A 22,551-nucleotide genomic window follows, 5' to 3' on the forward strand; every position below is an offset into this window, starting at 1 on the left:
CCATTGAAGCACCACCATCTACACTTTCATTGCGATTAAGTAAGTTTCTTTCACCTTCCCTCTCCCCTCAAAACCTCGCTACATCCCCAAATAAAAACCCTAACTGGCATGTGTTAAAGACATCAATTCCAAACATTTCCAAATAACATTCAATGCTAAGTCAAATTTTAGTCAATATACTAAAGATGAAACCAAGCCTTACAAATTGTAATTTATACAATGGAAAATACCTCTTTTGCTTACTTTTAAATATGCAGCTGCCTCCTGGACAGTAAGGTTTCTTTGAATAGAGCTGCCACATTCATGCTCCCCTAGTAAAATGAAATTTTTGTTTATTTTGATCTACTTATTACTGCATTATATATATAAAAAAATCACCTAAACACAAAGCTTACAGTTAACACAATCTACATAAGCAGAAGTAGCTCAATAATTCTCACAAGTTCCACTGAAAACATGGAAAAGTCAAATTTATCCTTCAAAAAAAGTTTAAAAACCTGAAGATTGTCACAGCTAATAATACGTACAAATCACATCAATACAACTTCATGTACTGCTCAAAGTATATTTCATTATTTACACTGGAAGTAGAACAAAAGGCGGTATGAAGAACTATCAAAAGGACGTTACCATAAAACAGTTGCTGTACCTTGACTCAATTTCTTCCAAATAATTTACATTTACTCCGAAACATGTATTATCTTTTACACAGACCAAGTTAGTACCAGTTGCAACATACCCATAATAGTGTTTCAGGCACTATGAAGTTACTATATTTCAGATTAGTCTGAGTTATCACAATAACTCTTCACCTTCCTGAACATCCACAAAATCCCACTACGGCCTGAAACTTGTGGTTTTACCATCCTCCTAATTCTTTTGGAAAGCATGCAGAAAGAGTCAGGAAATAAGGTATTATGTGCACAGTCAGTCCTCACAGCCATATGCCATCATCTTCCTGATTTTCTTTGCTAAACTGAAGGTACCTGATTCACACAAAAAAATACGTACGCACAGTCATGTCAACACAGTGTCACAGAAAAGGAAAAGGTCTAAGAATAGTTTTATCTATCACTAGGCCACCATTTCTGAAGAACTGTCAAGGAGTGGCAAATAATTTTTTTCCTGATCTTTCTAAAAAAAAAAAACCAAAACTTAGCATCTATAACTACAATTTTACCGTGGAAAAGCAATAAAATAGGAAACAACAAATTCAGTCTTTCATTGGTTCAGGGTTACATCTGCCTTACCTTCCTGACTCTATATTCCCCAAAGTCATAGCAAGACTAGGGAAGTTTAAGATACTCATGCATATACAAAATATAAACCTTTGCTTATATTCTGTTACAAAGTATTTAAAGTTGGAATTACTCCACACTGGAATACACTTTAAACGGAGCAACTTCAAGTACTAATTCCCTAAAGAACATTTGAGTCAATCCAAGCAAAAATTAGGAAACACTAGCAAGTTATGGAGAAGCATCTTCATGTCTCATTTGCAGTAGGGAGTTCTAAAGAAATAAGTACTTCCATGAAGCAAAAGTCCTTCTCAGACTGCTAAAGCAAAGTTTTGTTCAATACACTTCAATAGATTTAAGTGAACTTGGCCTTGCAAACACGTCACCATAACCAGGATGCTCTTCTCTTACTGTTGGGTTATAGAGAAATAGGAACGCTGTTTAACAGTGCTTACACTCTATCTGACCTAGAAGTGCTGCTGGAACCATGCCCGAGTGCGTGCACATATTTTCAATCAAGCACCGAGCAGAAAAGACACTACTTTAAAAGTTGTTTCACTTGATAATTAACATGCAATGTCTTAAGACTTCCAAAGTACCTGAGTCTACTGTAACAGCAGAACTATAGAGATCACTCGTGAAAACTGACACCACATTTGCCAAAAAACACTCAATTTAGAAGTCAGCACAAGAACTGGAGCTATGGGCTATTCTTGTATGTAATTTAAGCAGACATTCCTTTTGTGCAGCATAAACTCTATAACTTGTAAATTTACATGTGTAATCATCAGCGATTTCATGTCAAGATCAGCAGACTTGGGATAACTATACTAGAACTGATGGAATAAACATAAACCCAAAATGTATCTCTGTAGAAGCCATATATACAATCTCAACCAGGTATTAAGTTTTATGAGATAAGCAAGTCTGATAGATATTCATCTATTTAAGCTCTTTTCTTGCTGTTCGGTAAAACCTGAAGTCTTCCTGGGGTCTTTCTAACACAGAAAAAGCATGTCAGTCATAATTTAACTGAACAAAACAGCTTGTGAGAAGGAAGACGAGACCCTTCTACTTAGGAGCTTTTGTTGGGTTTTTTTTTTAATTATCTAGATAAGAAGGAAAACCCATTTATGAAATAAATAAGAAAGAACAGAAAGGGTGATGTTAATACACAAAACAAACCCACCCCACCAAAACCACACATAAACAGGAGACCAGATTGTGAAAAATTAATTCTTAAAAACAAGTTTCAGGATTATTTTTTAATTTTCAATCTTCTGAGAACACAGTATTATTTCTTACAAGAGGACAAAAGCTCCTTTAGATGGGGGACTACTGGATTACTTCAGTAGTTTTAAATTCTAATCTTATTTGCCTTCTTCCAGGAATTATGTTTATGTAGTATGCAGCCAACACACTGACTTCACAGCTTCTGGTTTCATCTTCAAAAACCAGCAGGCAGCTTCCTTGCAGTCCGGATTATGAAATTTTTTTCAGACTATACTCCTTCCGAACAAGTTTAATAGTTAAAAACACTTTTTGTTGCTTGGGCTCTGACAATGTCTAAGGCACATCAGTTCAAGTCACCCTTGTGCAATGCTGGGGGGGGCGGGGTGGAAATCACTTTACTCTTGCCTCCCGCTCTTGAAATGAGTAAGCTAATCAGAGTTATGAAGTTTCAGTCCTGTACAAAAAGCTGGTGGAGATGCAGTTTCTCATTCCAACCCATGTATTGCTGAGAACCATTTAACAGCTTTCTTCTGAGAAACTCCTGAACTTGAAAGCCTGCAGAAAGTTAGGCAGTTCACAAGTCAGACAACCTTCTGTTTTACTGCAAACAGCAGGATATTCCTATATGCCATTTCAGTCACTGCTTTAGCTAATAGTTCTGCAAATGAAGGCTTACTTTGAATAACTTTGGTGCAATCATTAACCACTTGGCTTGAAAATCCACTTTCCACAGCTTGAGCCAAAAATGTTTCCCAACTGTTCCATTTGAGGCCCTATATCCAGGAATAAAACTGAAGCAGAGGCAAAAAAACTACACTGGTCTGCTGCAAGATACGTCTGAACTCTGTGTAAAAACTGTCCCTCTGTTAAAATGTCTACTGCAATCTCAGAGAAAGTATGGATATTTGTGCTCAGACCTTCCTTAGGCACAAATCACTTCAATTTCAAGTGTAATCAGAGAACCATTCTACTTGCTTTGTAGGGAGGTAAGAAGTAACACATCCCAGCAAGGATCACAAAATTACCTTCTAGCTTATGTTAGCGTACTCAGGCAAGCCACATAAGAAGTTGAGTTATTCTCCTAGCAAAAAGCAACTAAAGCTTCAGCTCTAAAGAAACACTTAAGTCTGTTCTCACAATTGCTTTCAATACAGAAAATAAGTCAGATCTGCTTTTCCATGCAGACTAGAATAGTTGACTTTCATTTGGGTATTTAGCTTAATTTATGAGCTGCTGCATATATAGTTAACAGAAATATTCAGAATTTTAAAATATTTGCTTTACAATGTAAATCAATCTCCTAAAGCACCAAACCAAAACCCAGTAGAAATCTAATACTTTAAGGAATACATTAATTTAGTACAGATCTCCAGCTTGTAGCTTGATGTGATAGTCAACCAACACAAGAAGCAAATAGCGTATAAAACATTCTTATGCTTACAGGTTACTTGCAGGAGGACACTAAAGTGGGTAGCTGAAGAAAAGCAGGAGCAGAAAAAGTGCTGTGAGAGCAAGTAAGAATCCCTTATCTCCCAAAGGCAAATTCAACAGTTTCATAACACCGCAAAAAAACAGAACTTCCTAAATAGTCTTTAAATCACTGGTTGGAAACAGGACAATATCAATTACTTGAAGAACTAAAGATTACGAAGAGTGACAGAACAGAGAGCCTGTGACAGCAATCAGATACAGTAGCCGACACTTGAAAATAATATTGAAGTAATATCTAGTTTTTTGCCAAGATTTTCTTCCAGCCGTGGATTTATCAGTAAGCCTTATTACATATGGAAGTCTAATTCATCCCTGCATCTCAAGGACCTGTGCTGTCCATTAGCTCAGAAGGAAACCATCTAAATCTGATAGATCATCACTCTGTGAAGAACACCAAGAAAAAGAAATGTCTAACTAAATATAAATTCTTTATGTAGAAGAAAGTAGGGTCATACCCATGGGTAGCTGGCTGCTTCTTGCAGATATGGTGGTTAGGGTTATTCATTTTGCAAGCCTGTCTGAAAACAGATGGGATCTACTGAAGTCTCTCCACAAAAGATCAGGACATCCAGTAATTAACATATGCCTGAAGGAAGTCTAATTTAAACAAAGCCCATATCTTCGTCTCTGAAGAAAGGCTGAACCATTAGACAAGAACACAAGAGCACAAACTTCAACTCAGACAAATAGATACTGCTTCTCCCTCTAGGTTGTTGTGAGGTAGGCATTACTCACCATAGGTTTGGCAGACAAGTTATTCTGAGAGCAGTGACGCATTAAAGACAATCTATTTTTATTTAGGATAATTAAATCATTTTACAGCATATCAGAGCATTACAGTACAGAACAGGCATCTACAGTTGGAACACACCGTATTGTCAAATAAAATTAACAAACTTCTACCCTGACTTTTTTCCTTCAAAAAACTTTCAGTGTTTTACCTTCTGAAATAAAAGCCCCATTACTTGCTCACCAATTGAAGTTGACAAGGCAAGAAACTAGCTCAGTAAAAATACAAGACGACTAATAAAGAGGGCTAGAAACCAAATTCTGAAGTGACCATCTTCATGGTAGTCAAAATGTTGAATAAAGCTTAACAGAACAGACTACTGCAAGTTTCCAGCCTGTGTTTTTAATATTAATAGTTAAAACATGAACAAATGATTCATGGCCAAGTATGAAATGATAGAAACTTTTCAAAGTATGTGACAGAGACCTGAAAAGCACTACTTCTAGTAAAACCATATTCCTTTACTTGCCTCTCTTTTCAAGTGCTACACTGTGTACAAGGTCAACACTTTTCCACACTGCACCCCTCCAGCAGCTTTCTCTATTCTACAACTTTTAAACAGCTTCCAGATACTGTGCCAGGTCTACATCAGTATGGTATTCCAAACTGGACGACAGACTTCTTCCTCTCATACCTTAAGAAACCTGGCTTTAAGGATAACTTCTGTCTATGTACAGATGAATTGGGTCATTCTTCAGACTATACGAAAGCTACTCTGCTGAGCAACCAGGTAATCTCGCAATACAGCTTCTGTTTGAGGGATCATCTAACCAGAAAGTATGGCTATATTTTTTTTAAGTAAGTCTGAAGATTCTCCCAGACAAGAATAGATTAATGGAGATTAATGCACCTTTGAGACCTGGGGAAGAAAGAAGTCATCTTGAAGTGTACAAATTCCTCTCATAAGGCAGACAGGTAAACATTTTTATGAGTGTATGTGCTCCAGCCAACGAAGAAAACTCCTTTTCATTCAGAGATGTAGAAAGGAGGTGCCAAACCTTTTTATCCAGGCAAGTACATTGTTTACTGTATGGCCACCGGAGGGCCAGGTGGCACACTGAGGGCACAGCAAGCTGTTACATTTTATTCTCAAAAGAGGGAGAGAAGTAGCATAACCCATTACTTCCACTTCACACAAGTAAGTGCTCTATTGCACACAGCTGTGGGTCTCCTAAGACATTACTACACACCACAGGTTGGCTACCCCACATGCAAAAAAAAATCTTTTGGCCCTGATGATTTATAGAACAGAATTGTCTACTATAATTTATTGAGGGTGAAACAGTTTGAAACAGACAAAAATGTTTCAAGATGTAATTGACCTGTGAAACATCAACATTTCAAGATATTCACAGTCAGAAAGCAACAAAATGAAGGTCAAAGCAACTATTATTTTGCATGCACTCAGGTTAAACGTCATTATTTCACTATTTTTTGGGTTAAAGAATAACAAACAAGAAGAAATACATGGGTTTTATCAAAACAGCTATTTTATTCACTGCAGGTATTATAAGTGCACTGGAAAAAAAAAGCTTCTGAAGGAAGATTACTCTTGCAATTTAAAGGTATTACAGAGCTGCTCAAATTTCCCACAGATATCCTATATAGCCCTGACGTATTAAATTATCAACCTTGTATCTGACAGAGTTGTTTCCACATTTTTTTAATGTTTGAGAGATATCTGTAGCACCTGATAATAGTGGAAAAGCCTTCTTGGTGAAACTTGCTGTTGCAAAACAAATAGTTGGCACAAAGAACACTAAGGCTTAAAAACCAAAAACTGAACCACTGCCTCCTAAACGCATTATGTATTAAATAAGCAAGGATCGTAAATAAATGGCTTAACAGTCATTAAATAGATTCTGCTGTAACTCACACTCACCAGTTACAAACAGAGTCTTAACCTCACCATTTCCTGACTGTGATGTGTAAATATATATGCAGTTTAAAGCTGTGTTAATTGTGACTCTAGGCAAAACCACAGTATTTTTTACCTTGAATATTCAATAATTAATACTAATCTTAAACACCATCTCTGGCACATTACTATATATAGCGCTTTCATTACTACACAATTAGTATGGTTAAGTTGGACTATTTTGTTTAACAAGGCAATCACGTTCAACCAATACTGTTCATTGTATTAGGAAGCATTTTCTGATTGTTGCTAAATATTTTGGTTTTCAGACATTTTTCCATTGGAGTGAAATAACCACCTTTAAAAGAAATATATATTCTTCTCCATGTATAACATATTTAAACCTTTTAATGAAATCCGATTAATAAACCATGAGATCAAAAACCACAGAGGACCACAATATTCAACAGCCTATCCCGCTAACTAAAAAACATTGCAGCAAAAGGCATTACACTGGTGTAAAAACCAGTTTAAGTGAACTAGAATTTCTAGTTTCCCAAAACAGAACTCTAAATGGCTATCAGGTCCCCAGCATATACCAGTTATTGCAGATCACTATCTGGGCAGAGAATTCTTTGTAGCTGTTGCCATAACACTCTTAGTCACAATATTTTTAAAGCATTACCTGCTACTTGTGCCAATTTATCATGAAGTGCATATAAGCTGTTCATCATGAGATTTATTTCATCTTCCTAGAATTAGAAAAACACATTAATGTTAAAACAAACATTAGTAGAGATGTATTTTCTTCCATTTAAACCAAAAAAATGAGGAAAAAAAAAAAGGGCTTACAAATACAGGTGGAAAGCTGTAATGTTTCGCTCATCAGCAACAACGGAAGCAACAGATTTTGAATCAAAGTATTCACAATATTGATTTTTCACATCTTGATTGAAACTAAACTAGATTGCAGCCTGGGCTCTGATGAATCTGCCAGCTACAACTGACAGCTCAAAAGGTTATTTTAATACTACTGACAGAACAGTGCAGTGACCCAAAAGAAGTTTGGTGGGGTTTTTTTTTGATATCTACTATGTAAAACTAAACCAGATTTATTCTTAATAGATGTGCAGTGACACTTCATACAAGCTACACTTAAGTACCATCTGGTCACATTCATGCATAAAATGCATAGCAAAGTAAGATTTTTGCCGTCTACCTTCAAACTACAGTAACTTAGTTAAAAACCAAAAACAAAACCCAGAAAGCTGTGGACAATACAATCTTGTTGATAGTTCCTGCATATGTCACTAGTATAAATAGGCCTAATTCCCAAAACAAGTATGATATGAAATGTCACATTATTGTTACTGACAGGCGAGTTAAACATTTTTATCAAGATATTGAGTAATTTCATTGAAATATTCCCAGAAACATTTTATACTAGAATTAATTATTCAAAATGCGAACATGAGGAACCTGCAGTTACATATACTGAGTACTAAAGGCCATTCTCAAAGTTTTGTTCTTTTTTTAATTTGGCTCTGACTCCTGGGGCAGAGTCAAATGGCTGGGGTAAGATTAGAGCCTTTATTCAGAAAATATGCAAAGAAGTATTGTTCAAGTTTGTGCATCCGCTGATTACACTCACATTGAAAAAAAAATAAAGTTTAATTCCCTGATGCACCAGCACTGTCTGACCTCATTTTAAAATGTGAGTCCTCCAATTTTTTTCCATAAGAAAACTGCTACCAAAGAACCAGAATACTTCTTCTATGGATTAAACATTTGACAAAGTAATTCCCATAGACGTTATCAACAGTTACCAGCATCACCTCTCCCTATCCTGGTCCTACAAAACCATCATTGACATTAAACTGATATAGTTGGTCCTCCCTGGGAAACTAACTGAGCTTATTAACTCATTTCCTGGTTGAGAAATACTGGACAGTGCAAAAGAGGAAAAATCAGTCCTCTACTACAGGCACACACCACCAGCAGTACTCCAAGTTCCATTTATTTGCCAGTAGGTACACCCATGACTTCATTAATAGCTACAATGAGACAGAGACCGTGAAGCACTTTTGTGACCAGGCTCTTTTTCTTCTTAAATTAATGGTCGGACCATATAAAGGAAGGAACTGAACAGTACAACGTTCATAGCTAGCAATCAAGCATGGAGTAGAATTACCATGGAATAACAAAAGAAATACAGAAGTAAGTAATATACAAAACAGGTTCTCAATCTGTGAAGTCCAGTGCACAAGATGCATTCTCTCTATGCTAAAGTAATTCTTGAAAGAATACTCAAAATTTACCCTGTAAAATTCAATTTGCTCAAAAGATTCAGAAACTTTTTCTTTCCAAGTAACTAGCCAAAAGTTACCTACTTAAAATATACAATTATTCACTTTCGGAGACCTCAATCCTAGACAAAAAAACAAACACACCACTAACAAAAAAACCCACATAATAATCTTCCAATACTTGCTTATATATGTCTAGCAAAAGCAGATCACTATGTTGACAGTTCAGGCACAAAGACTGAAGGCCAGAAGAGAGAACCACCAGAACACATGCTGCAGAACTACGAATAATACAGGTACCTTCAATGATGACATCTCAAAAATGTTTATCCTGATATTCCAGTTGAAAAAGTGAATATAGGAACAAGTCATAGGATAGAATTGAAGCGAAAATGACAAACTTTAAAACCTATTTTCTGAAGCAGGCTAACCCTTGCTCTTCTATGGCACTAAATAAGATCCTGGAGTTTCAAGTCAACTTCTCTTACCAGCTGCCCTTTCAAGTCTGAAAAGCCAAATGGTAACAGTAAGACACAAACTGATAAATTTAGCCTCAAAAACTTCCAACACCACAATTCTTCCTCATAGCTCTACAACACAAATTATGTAACATTTTCTTAGTATACAAAGCAACCAGCATGCCACAGACAAATCTTACCATCCTAGTTATATTGCCTGAGACAAAAAACAAAAAATTAAAACACTGAAGTGTCAAGAGGTGTGTTCATCTCATGCAAAACATTCTGCAACTGCATCCTTCTGAACAGATCTATATTATTTTTATGTAATCATTTGACAGACAAAATCTCAATATTAAGTGGTTTTACTTACTTTTATTTTTGGTAGTTCTTCACTGAAGGGATTCTTGACTGTCAAAGAGAAAAAAAATAATTTATTCTGGAGTCTGAAAACACCAAAAAGGTATACCAACACTGTAACTTTATGACAAAACTGTAGTCCTTAGATAAAAACGAACAAGTCCATAATATGACAAATATAATTCAGACAGCTATTAACCTTTGACTTAACTGCACATTTAATGCTGTGCTATAGTAACATTTAGGTTAAACCAGATTCTTGTGTATCTGCAAATTTCACAGCTATTTCCATGCAAACAAAACCATGCTTGTCATTTGCCAAACTATTCTTTTAGTGACCCAACTACATTGAAATGATATTTTGAAGGTTTTAGTGTCTAGTTTAATACTTTTTTTCACTAAGCGATAATCCATATGACGAAGTCGTACAACTCATCAGCATTTTCTGTTTTGACAGGAGTGTGAGATGACACACTAAGAGCTCAGGTGAAAAGTGTAGTGTAACTGAAAGACCATTCCTTCCTTTCTAAATAAATCAGTTTCCACTGCTCCTGAAAGCATAAGTTTATCTGTTACATTACTCTTGGCTACAAAAACATACTCTTCAAGGAAGAGAACCTGAAATCAGACAAGTAGTTTGTGCTATGCTTCCAGATAAGACTAATCAGCTGATAACTAAAAAGTTACCAAAGCAGGAAGTAATCACCATTAAAGCATATTGTCTTGCCTTTCTAAACTAAACTCATTTCACCCACAGTTTGAGCTTATACAGAAATTAGCAGTTCTACGTGCTATTCAAAAAGAAAAGGAGGCTTCTACAGACCATAGTTCACCAAGCACAAAAGAAAAACAAATATCCTGAGAAACCTGACGCAAAATTGAAGGTCTAGGTTGTGTGTCATCACATTTATGTTGAAAGCACATCAAAAACAGGTACCACTTGAAAGGGCACACTGTTCCATACACAGTTCTACCAAAAGTAGAGTTCTTCCAAACCAGAAAGTGTACATTCCATTACTTCTACATCTGATGTATCTGCATACAGAATCTGGAAGAAATCTGTCTGGGAAGAATTTTGTGCATTTTGAAATCCTGCGGTTCAACTTTCTACACCAAGACACAGGAAAAGACAAGTACCATCCTAAATATCGTCCAAAACATGTAATTCCATTTGCATGGTGTAAATACACCCACCCCCCAACTCCCGATACTGCAGCTGTTTACACAGCATTTCTGCTTGCATCTGAAGGTAACTCAGCAACAGCCTCCAATAGTACTAACCAACTTGACTTCTTATAAGGCACTCCCATGCATGAAGTTATTCACAAACATCACAAGTTGCCTCCCAACAGTCAGATGATGGACAGTATCTTGACTCCTAAATCATAACCATGATTATTAAGCTGAGCAGTCAATTTAGTTATAAATGGGAAAAATAAAAGAAATACAGGTGGACACACTAGATCACATTCATGGCAAGATTTCTCATTTCCGAGAGATGGAGGATACAAAAGAAACTAAGGACCTACTTATAAACCAGGGGTGCCCTAACCTGTACCAAGTGTAATAGCATCTGGATAAGTAACCGAAAAAAAAATAGATTTTAAAAAATCAATTATTTGTAAAACAACGTAATTCTTATTACCCACACAAACTTCGGCAGCACTGCTGGCAGCAGCCAGATGCTGATCAGCTTCACCTTATTTTTGAAATACAAGTTTGAACCGGGAATTATTACCATTTCATTGCTCCCGCATGTAGCAATGGTAAGGAACACATTTCTACAGTTAGAACCAACAAATTATGTATAAAACAGTGGGGCAATGAAAATGCTTTGAGTGAAGAAGAAAGCTTGACTCTCTAAAACTTTGCAAACAATGGTTTTTCCATGTGCCTGAGCTCAGAAGAAAATTAAGTGTGCTACCTACTCAACAGCAATAAGCACTTCAGCTTCCTCTGTCACAGCAAATGGGAAAAAAAAAAACACACACACACAAAACCACTCAAACACAGGGACTGGTTTTCACAGACATATGAATACCTGGTTCAGATATCAGATTAAAAATGATAGAAGAAGAAGATGCTCAAGACTCTTGCAAACCAAGCCATACATCACTTCATTATTTCATTCTATAGGTGCAAATTCTCAAACATTGCCTATTAGATTATCTAGCTACCAACTTTACCAAAGCTTCTATTTCATTCATTAATGCAGAACTCTCCCAGTACACTAAACTTTTAATCTAAATAGCCTAAAATAGGATCAGAGAAACACAGCCAAAGCTCTAGATGACTGCCAGCCTCCCAGTTTGCACGCTAGTTATCCAGACAGGATAATTATGTAATTATGGTCTCTTCCCAAGGTCAATCTTATTGAGCATACATGAAATCCTGATTATATGGTTTTAGATTGGAGGGGGCGACGAGGCACGAGAGACAACAGTGAGTAGATTTCAGTATACCTGACAAACATATTTTAGAACTGATGAAAGCCATGGAACAAACACAAATGCAATACTTCCATGCCTGCAAAGATGCAAACTGAAAACTGTCACCTGCAATTCTACATACAGTAGGACAGTACAGCCACTAAGTTAAGGCAATGGTGGTGGTAGACTTTCCCAGCATCGCAACCCCAGTGTAAAGTCAATCTCATGTATGAGCACCTTCATATTTGGATAAATTAAAACACTGAATTTGTGAAGCAATCCAGATGAGATGTCAATGTTTGTCTCTCCTTCACAAATACAAAAAAGGACTCTCCTACAAAACTGTCTATCACAAAATTTAATCCATCCTTGTAATTAGTTATTTTAACGCACACTACAGGATTTCCATTAAATCCCTCTGAAGTTAGTGATTTTATGGCAAGTTAACCAATAAATGAGATACACATTTTATGTAAGACGTTAATATAGTTTAGGATGCCTGATGGCTTAAGAAGCAAGTATGATAAATGTAACCACAGCAATTTATCAGCTGCATATACAATTAACAACTGTTAATCAATCTGCATCTATTTACCACATAACCTTTACTAACTTGAGTTAATAAGGCCACTCCTTAACTACGGCTGTAATTCCTCTGTTCTGAATCCACCCTTCTTTCTTTTGTCCAGGATCTAAGCTCTTACCAAATCCTCCCACTTGATCCAGCCACAGATGGAAAGTTTTCATCTACTCCAACATGTCTAAGGTATTTCAATACATTACATAAACATTATTGGTTTAAAACGCTTCTTGACAGTTAAAATATGGAAATTATAGTTTTAAGAATAATAAGTTCTTGTTCTACAAAACTAAGCATTAATTTAATAGCTAATCACTAATAGAAGAGTTTCTTATGTGAAGATATACTTCCAAGGGTCCTCCTCAAAAACAGTTCAAGACCTCTACCACGCAGCAAGTTACCAGCCTTGAAAGTAGTCTATCAAGCTCACATTTTTATAAGCTTCAAAGAACAAGTTCTCATCTACTTAGACTACAAAGCTAAAAGCTATAGAGAGTTTTCCAAAACGGGAATATCCCCATTGTTGTCCCAGGGGTCTCCTCTCCAGGTTAGCCAAACAACTGACAACCACATCCACTGCCCTCAAAAAGGAGGGATGCAACAAACTCCCTGGACATGGCCATCTCATTATCCACCAGAACTCCACAGACAGCAGCAAAACTGGGAGAAGCATGGCAGTTTTACTTGGCCACATGTGAATACTAGCTCATTACGGTTTTGGTTTTGCGTGCGGGGTTTTGTCTGGTAGAAGGGAGGGGCCACAGTAATGGCTCCTGTAAGTAGCTGCTAAAAGTTTCCGTGGACTCCAGCTCTGCTGGTAGCCAGGGAGGGGCTGCAACTGCAGCCCCTGTAAGTAACTGGGGCTACAGTGGTGGCTCTTGTAAGTGACTGCTAAGGGCTCACCCCCCCCCCCCCCCCAGATCCAAGGGTTTAGTAACTGGAAGGGGGAGTGGAAGAAGGAGTACCACGGATCTAGCCCCTGTGAGAAACAACCGGAAGCTTCCCCAGCTTCAGGCTAGACCCACCCCAGGCCAGGGCTGAGCCAATCAGCGCCTCTGAGAATAACATATTGAAGAGGTGGCACGGAACGATGCGGTTGGCGCGGCCCTGGGCATGGCCCGGCTCGGGTGGACCAGCCTGGCTGCCCAGCTGCCTGCTCGGCTTCTGTGAACCGACCTGCCGTAGCCCAAGCTTCTGCCATGGCTCACCTGAGAGTCAGGTTCCTCAGAGCCGATGAAGACCAGCCGAGAGAGAAGCGAGATTTTGAGAGGAAGGACCACACGACACTCCGGTCAGAAAAGGGAGACAAGAAGGAGAGAGGTTTTCCCCTCAGAATTTCCCCTGCAGCATGGTGAAGATTCATGGTGATGCACGGTTTGTCCCTTGGTGCAGCCCATGAGAAGATGCAGCTGTGGAGGACCCCACACAGGAATTATGGAGAAACCCATGCTGGAGCTGGGCAGTTGTGGCCCCGTGTGGGAAGGACTCACATTGGAACAGTTTGAGAAGGACTGTCCCGTGAGGAGGGAAGGACCCCACGTTGCAGCCGGGAAAGACTGCAAGGAGCCCTCCTCTGAGGAGGAAGGAGCGGCGGACTGACTGCACCCCCCATTCCCTGGCCCCCTGCGCCACTGGCAGGGGGGAGAAGGTACAGAACAAAGCCTTTGGGCTTTGGGAAGAAGGGAGGGGTGGGGAAGAAATGCCTTTTTAAGATGTGGTTTCTCTCTCTCAGTATCTTGCTTCTTGTTGTAAATAGTTAATACATTTAATTGGATTTTTTGTTCTTCACAAGTTGTGTTGGTTTCTTGCCCATGACCCTAAGTGGTGAGTGAAACCCTCCCTGTCCCTGCCTCAGCCCACCAGGTGTTTAACAAAAACAGCTGTGTGGCTTTATAAACCACAACACAGCTGCCGGACAAAAAAGCAAGAGCATTTTGATGGAAGAAAAAACCCCAAAATCTTTACAGAGTGAACCACACCAACTCCCCCAAAACTAGAATAGCTAAACATTCTTCTTGAAAGTTTGATACATTGGGAGAAGAGCTTTATTCCTGGCAAGGTGTAATCATAATAGGATTCTTTGGTAAGACATCGAAGGAAACAAAAGGTAAGCACACTAAGGGACATCATCCTCTCATGAAACCTGACTTCAGAACAGGAAAGGGTATGCTATTTAAATTCCATTTTTGATAAGTGATTTTATTTAAATGCTAGTTAATCAAGAACAAGACAGTAAGATTACCAAAAAGCCTGTGAAAGAAATAAAAACAGAATAGAAATAGTTCTGGTTAATTGAAAAGACTACTAATGACCCTTAGAATTAACCAATTTACACGTTTTACTGTTGGGACAAGCTGCAAATGATGAATTACAGACTACTAGATTTCCTCAGAATGGCAGAACTGGACAGTCTCAAATAACAAGAAGTCACCAATACAAAGCTAAGGGTCACAGCACAGCTCCAAAGCATTCCAAAGCTGTCAACACAAATGCACACACCAAGCATCTCACAGAGACGCTCAATTTTAAAAACAGAAGTGCAGTCACTAGGTTGATTTTCACTAGAATACAGAGGTTTTAATCTTTAAAGCAAAAAAACCACTCACCACCACCTATTTTCCTTCTTACACATCGGTAACAATTGCAGACAGACACAGTATTTACAGGAGTTTTCTTCAATGAGACAAAGAGGGAGCACAAAGTAGGATTTCTCCTCTTTTTCAAAGTATTCCTTAACAGACTTCAGGCTGCAGCCCAATTGCAGACATTTGAGAACACATAAGTCAGCTTGTAGAGAGTTTTAATGGGACAAGTTCCAAAGACCAACTTAGTTTCACAGGCAGTCATGCCTAGAAAGACGACATGCACAAATAAAATGCCTTTGCTTAGGACATAAACTAGAACCATAACACTAACATGGTAACAAAATAAGATATTCAGTTATGTTCTGGAAGAGCAACTAACATGATCTACCTGAACTTCTACAAAGCACTTGACACTGTCCCACATGACATCCTTGTCTCTAAACTGGAGAGACATGGATTTGACAAGAGGACCACTCAGTGGATAAGGATATGGCTGGATGGGTGCACTCAAATTGTTGTGGTCAATGGCTCAATGTCCAAGTGGAGACCAGTGACAAGTGGCATTCTGCAGGGGTTGGTACTGAGACTGGTGTTGTTTAATATCTTTATCACAGACATGGACAGTGGGATCAAGTGCACCCTCATCAAGTTTGCTGATGACACCAAGCTGTGCAGTGTGGTCAACACACTGGAGGGAAGGGATGCCATCCAGAGGGACCTGGACAGGCTTGAGAGGTGGACCTGTGCAAACCTCATGAAGTTCAGCAAGGCCAAGTGCAAGATCCTGCACGTGGGTTGGGGCAATCCCAAGCACAAATACGGACTGTGCAGAAAATGGATTGACAGCAGCCCTAAGGAAAAGGATGCGAGGGTGCTGGTTCATGAAAAGTTCAACATGACCTGGCAATGTGCACTTGCAGCCCAGAAAACCAACTGTATCCTGGGCTGCATCAAAAGAAGCACGACCAGCAGGTCAAGGGAGGTGATTTTCCCCCTCTATTCTGCTCTCATGTGCCCCTGACATAAGAAAGACATGGACCTGTTGGAGCATGTCCAGAGGAGGGCCACAAAAACTATCAGAGGGCTGGAGCACCTCCCCTATGAGGACAGGCTGAGAGAGTTGGGGTTGTTGAGCCTGGAGAAAACGCGGCTCCAGGGAGACCTTAGAGCAGCCTACCAGTACTTAAAGGGGGCCTAAAGGAGAGATGGGGAGGCACTCTTTATCAGGAAGTGTAGTGACAGGATGAGAGGTAACAGTTTTAAGCTGAAAGAGGGAAGACTTAGATTAGACATTAGGAATAAATTTTTTACTGTGAGGGTGATGAGACACTGGAACAAGCTGCCCAGAGAAGTCATGGATGCCCCATCCCTGGAGGTGTTCAAGGCCAGCTTGGATGAGGCTTTGAGCAACCTGATCTAATGGGAGGTGTCCCTGCCCATGGCAGCAGGGCTGGAACTAGATGACTTTTAAGGTCCCTTCCAACCCAAACCATTCTGATTCTATTATTACAGCATCCAAAGGTAGCATTCAATGCAGAGCACTGACAGGAGAACTCTTGAGAGATCCTCAATCGTGAGAGCAAAGATATTACCAAAGATAAAGATCACATAGGGATTTTTCATATTTAAAATGGGTTCTGCTGTGCCTCTGTCCTTTTAACCATTCAGCACACATTGGTCTATCATTGCTTGCTGCACTAAGGCCAGCAGAACTGCTGAACAGTGATTGGAAAATGAGTGGTCTAGAAAGAAAAAAGAGCCTACTTTATGGAGAATATACAGAGGTAGCTGCTTGCAGGTCTCCTGTCATGACAAAGATTACCTTTCAAAGCAGCAGCAGCTGCCATTTTACCACAAGTATGCATATGAGCTAAATAGAGGAAGGAAAGCTGCCCACCACATACAGTAGAAGTTTGCTGAGCTCAAAACCAGGATGAGCTCAGCAGTAATTCAAGGTGGAACACCACTTTTACTGGAAATCAATAAAAGCAGACAATATTCAGTAAGAACCATTTTTACTCAGCTGGACTAAGACTCTAAAGAGTTGGCTAACCTTACAGGCTGTCTACCAGACCGGCTGCATTTGTTTGATAGTATAAACTGGCTGGTTCAAATAAAAATTATGTGAAGGGAACAACTGGACTAGCACACAGCCATACATCACCATTGCTCTTATATACAAGCCTTGCCATTGGCTCTAACACTGAGCTGAAGACTCTGTTTGAACCAAGACTTCAAATATTGTTATCATAATTGTTTATTAATTAAGCAGGTTACACCTAATAAAGGGTTATATCATCAGCTTGTGGATTAAGCTGATTAATCTTTTAGTAGCACTGTGTCCGCTTCTCCTGAGTCCAGTGGATCTAGAAAGGAGAAAGAACCTATCTTGACAAGAAACTCATCTGCCATACAGAAACAGCAAAAAAAGAGTATGGAAAGGAAGAACAAGGAACTCTTACTAAGATCTCAAACACCAGAGACAATAAAACCTTACCCCGCCATTGGCTATTTGTAGATACATGAGAACTCTGTAGTAAGTCACTAAATAGCAATACAAAGCTAGGTGCTTAAACTACAAAATAAAGTTTACAAAACAACATCTTAACTCACCCTCCTCAAACCATTTATCTCACACATAAGGAAGCATAGGTGGCCATATAGCTAGTAGCCTGATGCCAAGGTTTGTGTAAGCAGCTCAGTACATTCCCATCTCCTGAATGGCAAAGAACATCACATGTTAATTCACTCCTGTATAGAAGGGATAGGCAGAGGCTATTCGGCCTTTGGTTCTCAAATCACCAGGACAGCTCCTTCCCAGGGCTTCTACTTTGAGGGGATTTCCCTCCACAGTTTGCTGTCCCTCCAAAGGAATTGCTTTTAATACCACACGCTCTACACAGCAGGATAAAACAAGTCTGGATTTACTGTCCCGTTGCTTTTTTTTTCCCCCCTACCTTATGTGCACTTGTACTCATCTGCACATTTTCGGTTTTAGTTCATAAGTAGCACCTTTAGCTGAAGATCAAGAGAAAAACAGTATTTAAAGTTATAAATAAAAAAATGCATTAGCCACTGCATTGTCCAATTCCAAAGCAGAGGACACACTACTGCACAATGTAAATGAGCTAAAAAAAACATCTATAGTGTTTCTGCAAGGGGTACCACCTTCAATGCAAGTCAAACTTAACAGATGCTGGCCATAATATACCTAGGAACACCAAGTCAGGCTGTACATAAACACCTGCCCATTTGGAATTAATGAGCTCTCAGGAGTACTTAAAAAGGCTAGTATTTCTGGTTTTCAATGAGAAATGAAAAACTACTAGCTCAAATGACACTCTACAGTATGGCTCTTTCAAATGTTCTCACCACTCAATTTTTTTTTTCCTGAGTTTATATCATAATTAACACGTGTTTGCTATTATATACAAAATACAAAGAACTCAAACATGAATATATTCTTTAGATACAGCTCAGATTCCCCATTTCCTGCAATGATTCAGGAACACCTCCATCCAAAGCTGCTTTTGCATAAGCAGTACTTCACATGCTTACAGATAAGAGAAACAAAACCCAAAAATAAGTAGTGAGACTAGCTCCTTCTCCAGAAGGAAATCTGCAAGTCTAACTTCATTTTCTTAGCTAGGCAAAGTATTCTCAGGACAGCATAAAGTTCCTCTGACAAAGGAGAAAAAAAAAAAAAAAAAAAAAGGTAGCCAGTGCCTTTCCAGCTTTTTCCTTTAAATACACTATGCCTCTCACCTCCAGAAGCTTCCTTGGATCATACATCAGGTGCAAGCCAATACAGAAACAGACTAGGATGAACATGACATCATACTCTCCTTTTCAAGACCCCACCAAGGAATTTAATAAATCATTTTCTCTTATTTACAAAGTAACAGCAAACTATTTCCAAGGAACTTGCAAGAAGAAGAAACAGCACAAGACTGCCAGACCAGCCCTTCCCCAGTAATTTGGTTTGGCTGTGGATTTCCAGGGCCTTAAAGAGGCCTCTCAGGGATTTGTCACACATGCACCACCCAGTCTGACACTCAACAGAATTAACGAATACTCTCTTTTATTGTCTGAAGCATGACATCTGAAAAAGAACAAACAGCTCACTTAACTTTTAGATATAGGTCAAATGTCAGAAGCGAAGAGAAAATTTCATGATGAATGTTTTACCATTTCCCAGAAAATATCCTGGGAATTAAAAAAAAAAAAAAAACCCACAAAACTACCACACACCACAACCAAGAGCTGTTTCAGGCAATACTAACAAAAAAAAAAACCCACCAAGTCAAAAATATCACACATCTACCTTTTGATACTTGAAATCCCTTATTCACAGTAAATGTTCCATTGCTCAGTATCTATTGACAGGTTTCAATTAGTTCTAGCTAGACTTCAGTTCTCTATGACAAACAATACCTACACTTTCAGAAAAAAGTTTAAGTTGTGCTGCGAGATATGGGAATACTGGACATGAGGGACTGCTGTTGTGCAGCTTGATGATACTGAGCAGACACTGGGATAAGTATTACTGACTGAGTGTACTACGGAATGTTTTATTGTATAACTACATAGTGAGATGATGAGTATTGAGGTAGTTAAGGTGAGAGGCTTTGATATGCAGCCTATTGAAAATATCCACAAGCTGACATAAGCAGTTATCAAGTCAATGGACAGTCTGGGGCTTCTCCAATAAACAATCCAGAGATTTAACTGACCTTCAAAGAAACACTTTTTTGTGGAGAAAACTAAAAATAAGATCTACATGTGGCCTTAAAATCTAGTCTGAAATAACGCTACATTTATCCAACTCATCCCAGCAATCCTCTCACAATAGAGTTTTGTTCAGTCAACTGCCTAGCAAGGACAGTCTGATGCTGCATTTACCCAAGATGCCATGAGTCCAAATTAAAAAGTTTCTTGTACTTCTTCAACAAATAAAAGGTTAAGGGGATGTGACTTGTATATAAACCCTGTATTAATACTGAAGTGATACAGGCAGTATGAAGGAAGCCTTAGTATGTATACAATACATACAACATACAAAACAATTATTTTCTAACAAGCCATCTTCCAATTTTTAATTAAGTAAATGGTCTTCTCTAAGAGAAAAACTGGCCTAGGAACTGGTCTACAATCCTTCATTTATGAACAGACCTATTTCCTACTTATCTAGCACAGCATCACTAAAATCCAATGAATCTTGCAGAGTACTTGGTAATTTTTAATGGCACTTAATTCAATGTTAGGCCTCTCTTTTTAAGCCCCTACCTCTTCTCTTCCCCACATTAAACAGCCCTCTATATCAATCCAGTCTGTCACTCAGAATTCATTTAAAGCAGCTAAAGGAACTTAAAGGGTCTAAAAAGGCAGCTTTATCCAAAAATACCTGTCTTACAATACAACCCCCAGCAAGCAGAAAATGTGATCCTTTCCTCTGCAAAAAGAATAATTCACCTCTGCAAAACATGAGACATAACACCGCATCTCCTCCAACAAATTAGGCCCAACGGGCACACCACATTTGCCCGATTCACGTTTAGCACACATGCACACTCACTTGATCCTTACCTTCTCACTGTCCACAGTTACACCGTAAACACGTAGCAGAACAGAGCACTAAATAGCATTGCGGGAAGTACAGCACAGTAGCAGGCAAAACGTGACAATGATAATGATACTAGAGAAAAGGACACACCAAAACCAAAGTACAGCAGTTTGGGGTTGTACTATTCTTCCTAATTACAAATGGTACCTCTTACTGAAGACAGATTTCTTATTCATGCCATGGTATGCTCAAGTCATCTAAATATACTCGATTCAATCTTCATCTCCATCATCTAAGTTTGTCTTCAACTCCTCCAGCTGGGCTGAGAAGCTTACTGAATGGACAGACTTCTACAGAATCCCTGAAGTTTCTAGGAGAGAATGCTGGCAATAACTCAGACTAGAAGTGTGTGAACCTAAAGCCTTGATTTGCCTGGACTGAAAAATTGTAGAAATATTAAGACAACATCAAAGCAATGTCTTACCTGACCAGTCAGCTGTACAAAGAAGTCATACGCGTATGGAGTCAAACCATTGAATTTGTTTTACTATTCCCCATTTTCTAGGGACCACACACTGACATCAACTGCAAAGCCTTGATGTCATCAGTTTCATTCAAGAAGTTGATGGGATTTCTTTATATATTTACAACAGGACTCAACATCAGATGTTACAAACTGAAGCAAACCTTCTACATATAAGGAACCTATGTGAGATCAGCTTTAAGTTGTGCAGCAGCTATTAGATCTATCTCTACATCTGTCAGTATGCTTCTTTCCATCAGTAACACCGCCCCTTTTCCAAGTGTCTCAAAAGCAAAATTCCTCAGTGAACAGAAGTCATCAAGGTTACTTTAATGTCCTCTTTTATTACAATCAAAGCAAAGGCATTGCCACCTTCTCCCACAACTCTAGACCTACCAGCAGCAATAGTAGGAGCCAAGAAAGGAAGAGTAAGGACAAAGATACTACTATTGAAGTTCTTAGCAAACATGCAAGTGCCCCAAAAGTAACTTCTTCTTCATATACCTTAATTTCACAGTCCCTTAACCAGTCAACTTACTCCCCTCAAACTACCACAAATCACAATGAACAACTAATTCTACCAAAGAACACAAATAACCATGAGAACTTTAAAGGTGTCAGGAATATACACCTCATGACTACAATGGACTCTGTGCTTCTCCACAGCATTGGAAGAGCACTTTCATCAACAAAACTTACGTACTCAATTTACTTGCCTAAGCTTTTTTGTTAAGTGAGCAAGCAACTCTCAAACAGCAGCTCTGGCCTGTTCACATGTTCATACAATTTCTGAAGCACAAGTCTAGAAGTGTGACAGGGACCAACTCAGTACAACTCTAGCAGTCCTGCCAGCTTATCTGGGTAAGCAATCAAGACAAAGTTTTGTGACCTTGTTACTCCCAGATGAAACACAGATGTCAACAAGAGTTAAACGTACGTGATTTTTTAGAAACACACCTGGTCCCCAAGAACAGAAAGACTGTAGGCTTGATTCTCCTCTTGTACTGGGATACTTAAAGATTATGAAGGAGTGCAAAGTGTGGCTCCTTACAAAATTTAAGTCCTTGGGTATTGTGGGCTCTTCCTTAAAATATTTCCATTGCATCCGTTATCACTGTATGCACCTGCCCTAAGCAG

At 38.8% G+C, this 22,551-nt stretch overlaps 1 protein-coding gene across 1 annotated transcript in view; it reads right to left on the bottom strand.

Annotated features, from left to right (window-relative positions):
- LEMD3 (LEM domain containing 3) overlaps window positions 1-22,551 on the bottom strand; it is a gene marked incomplete at its 5' end in the record, with an annotated part of 43,376 nt that overhangs the window by 14,832 nt on the left and 5,993 nt on the right. Inside the window, 3 exons of the mRNA XM_010083038.1 lie at window positions 244-311; window positions 7,296-7,362; window positions 9,748-9,785. Coding sequence (XP_010081340.1) covers window positions 244-311; window positions 7,296-7,362; window positions 9,748-9,785 — 173 coding nt within the window. The remainder of the gene's footprint in view (window positions 1-243; window positions 312-7,295; window positions 7,363-9,747; window positions 9,786-22,551) is intronic.

This window comes from Pterocles gutturalis, unplaced genomic scaffold, assembly GCF_000699245.1.
Source record: "Pterocles gutturalis isolate BGI_N339 unplaced genomic scaffold, ASM69924v1 scaffold15810, whole genome shotgun sequence".
NCBI classification, from domain to species: Eukaryota; Metazoa; Chordata; class Aves; order Pterocliformes; family Pteroclidae; genus Pterocles; species Pterocles gutturalis.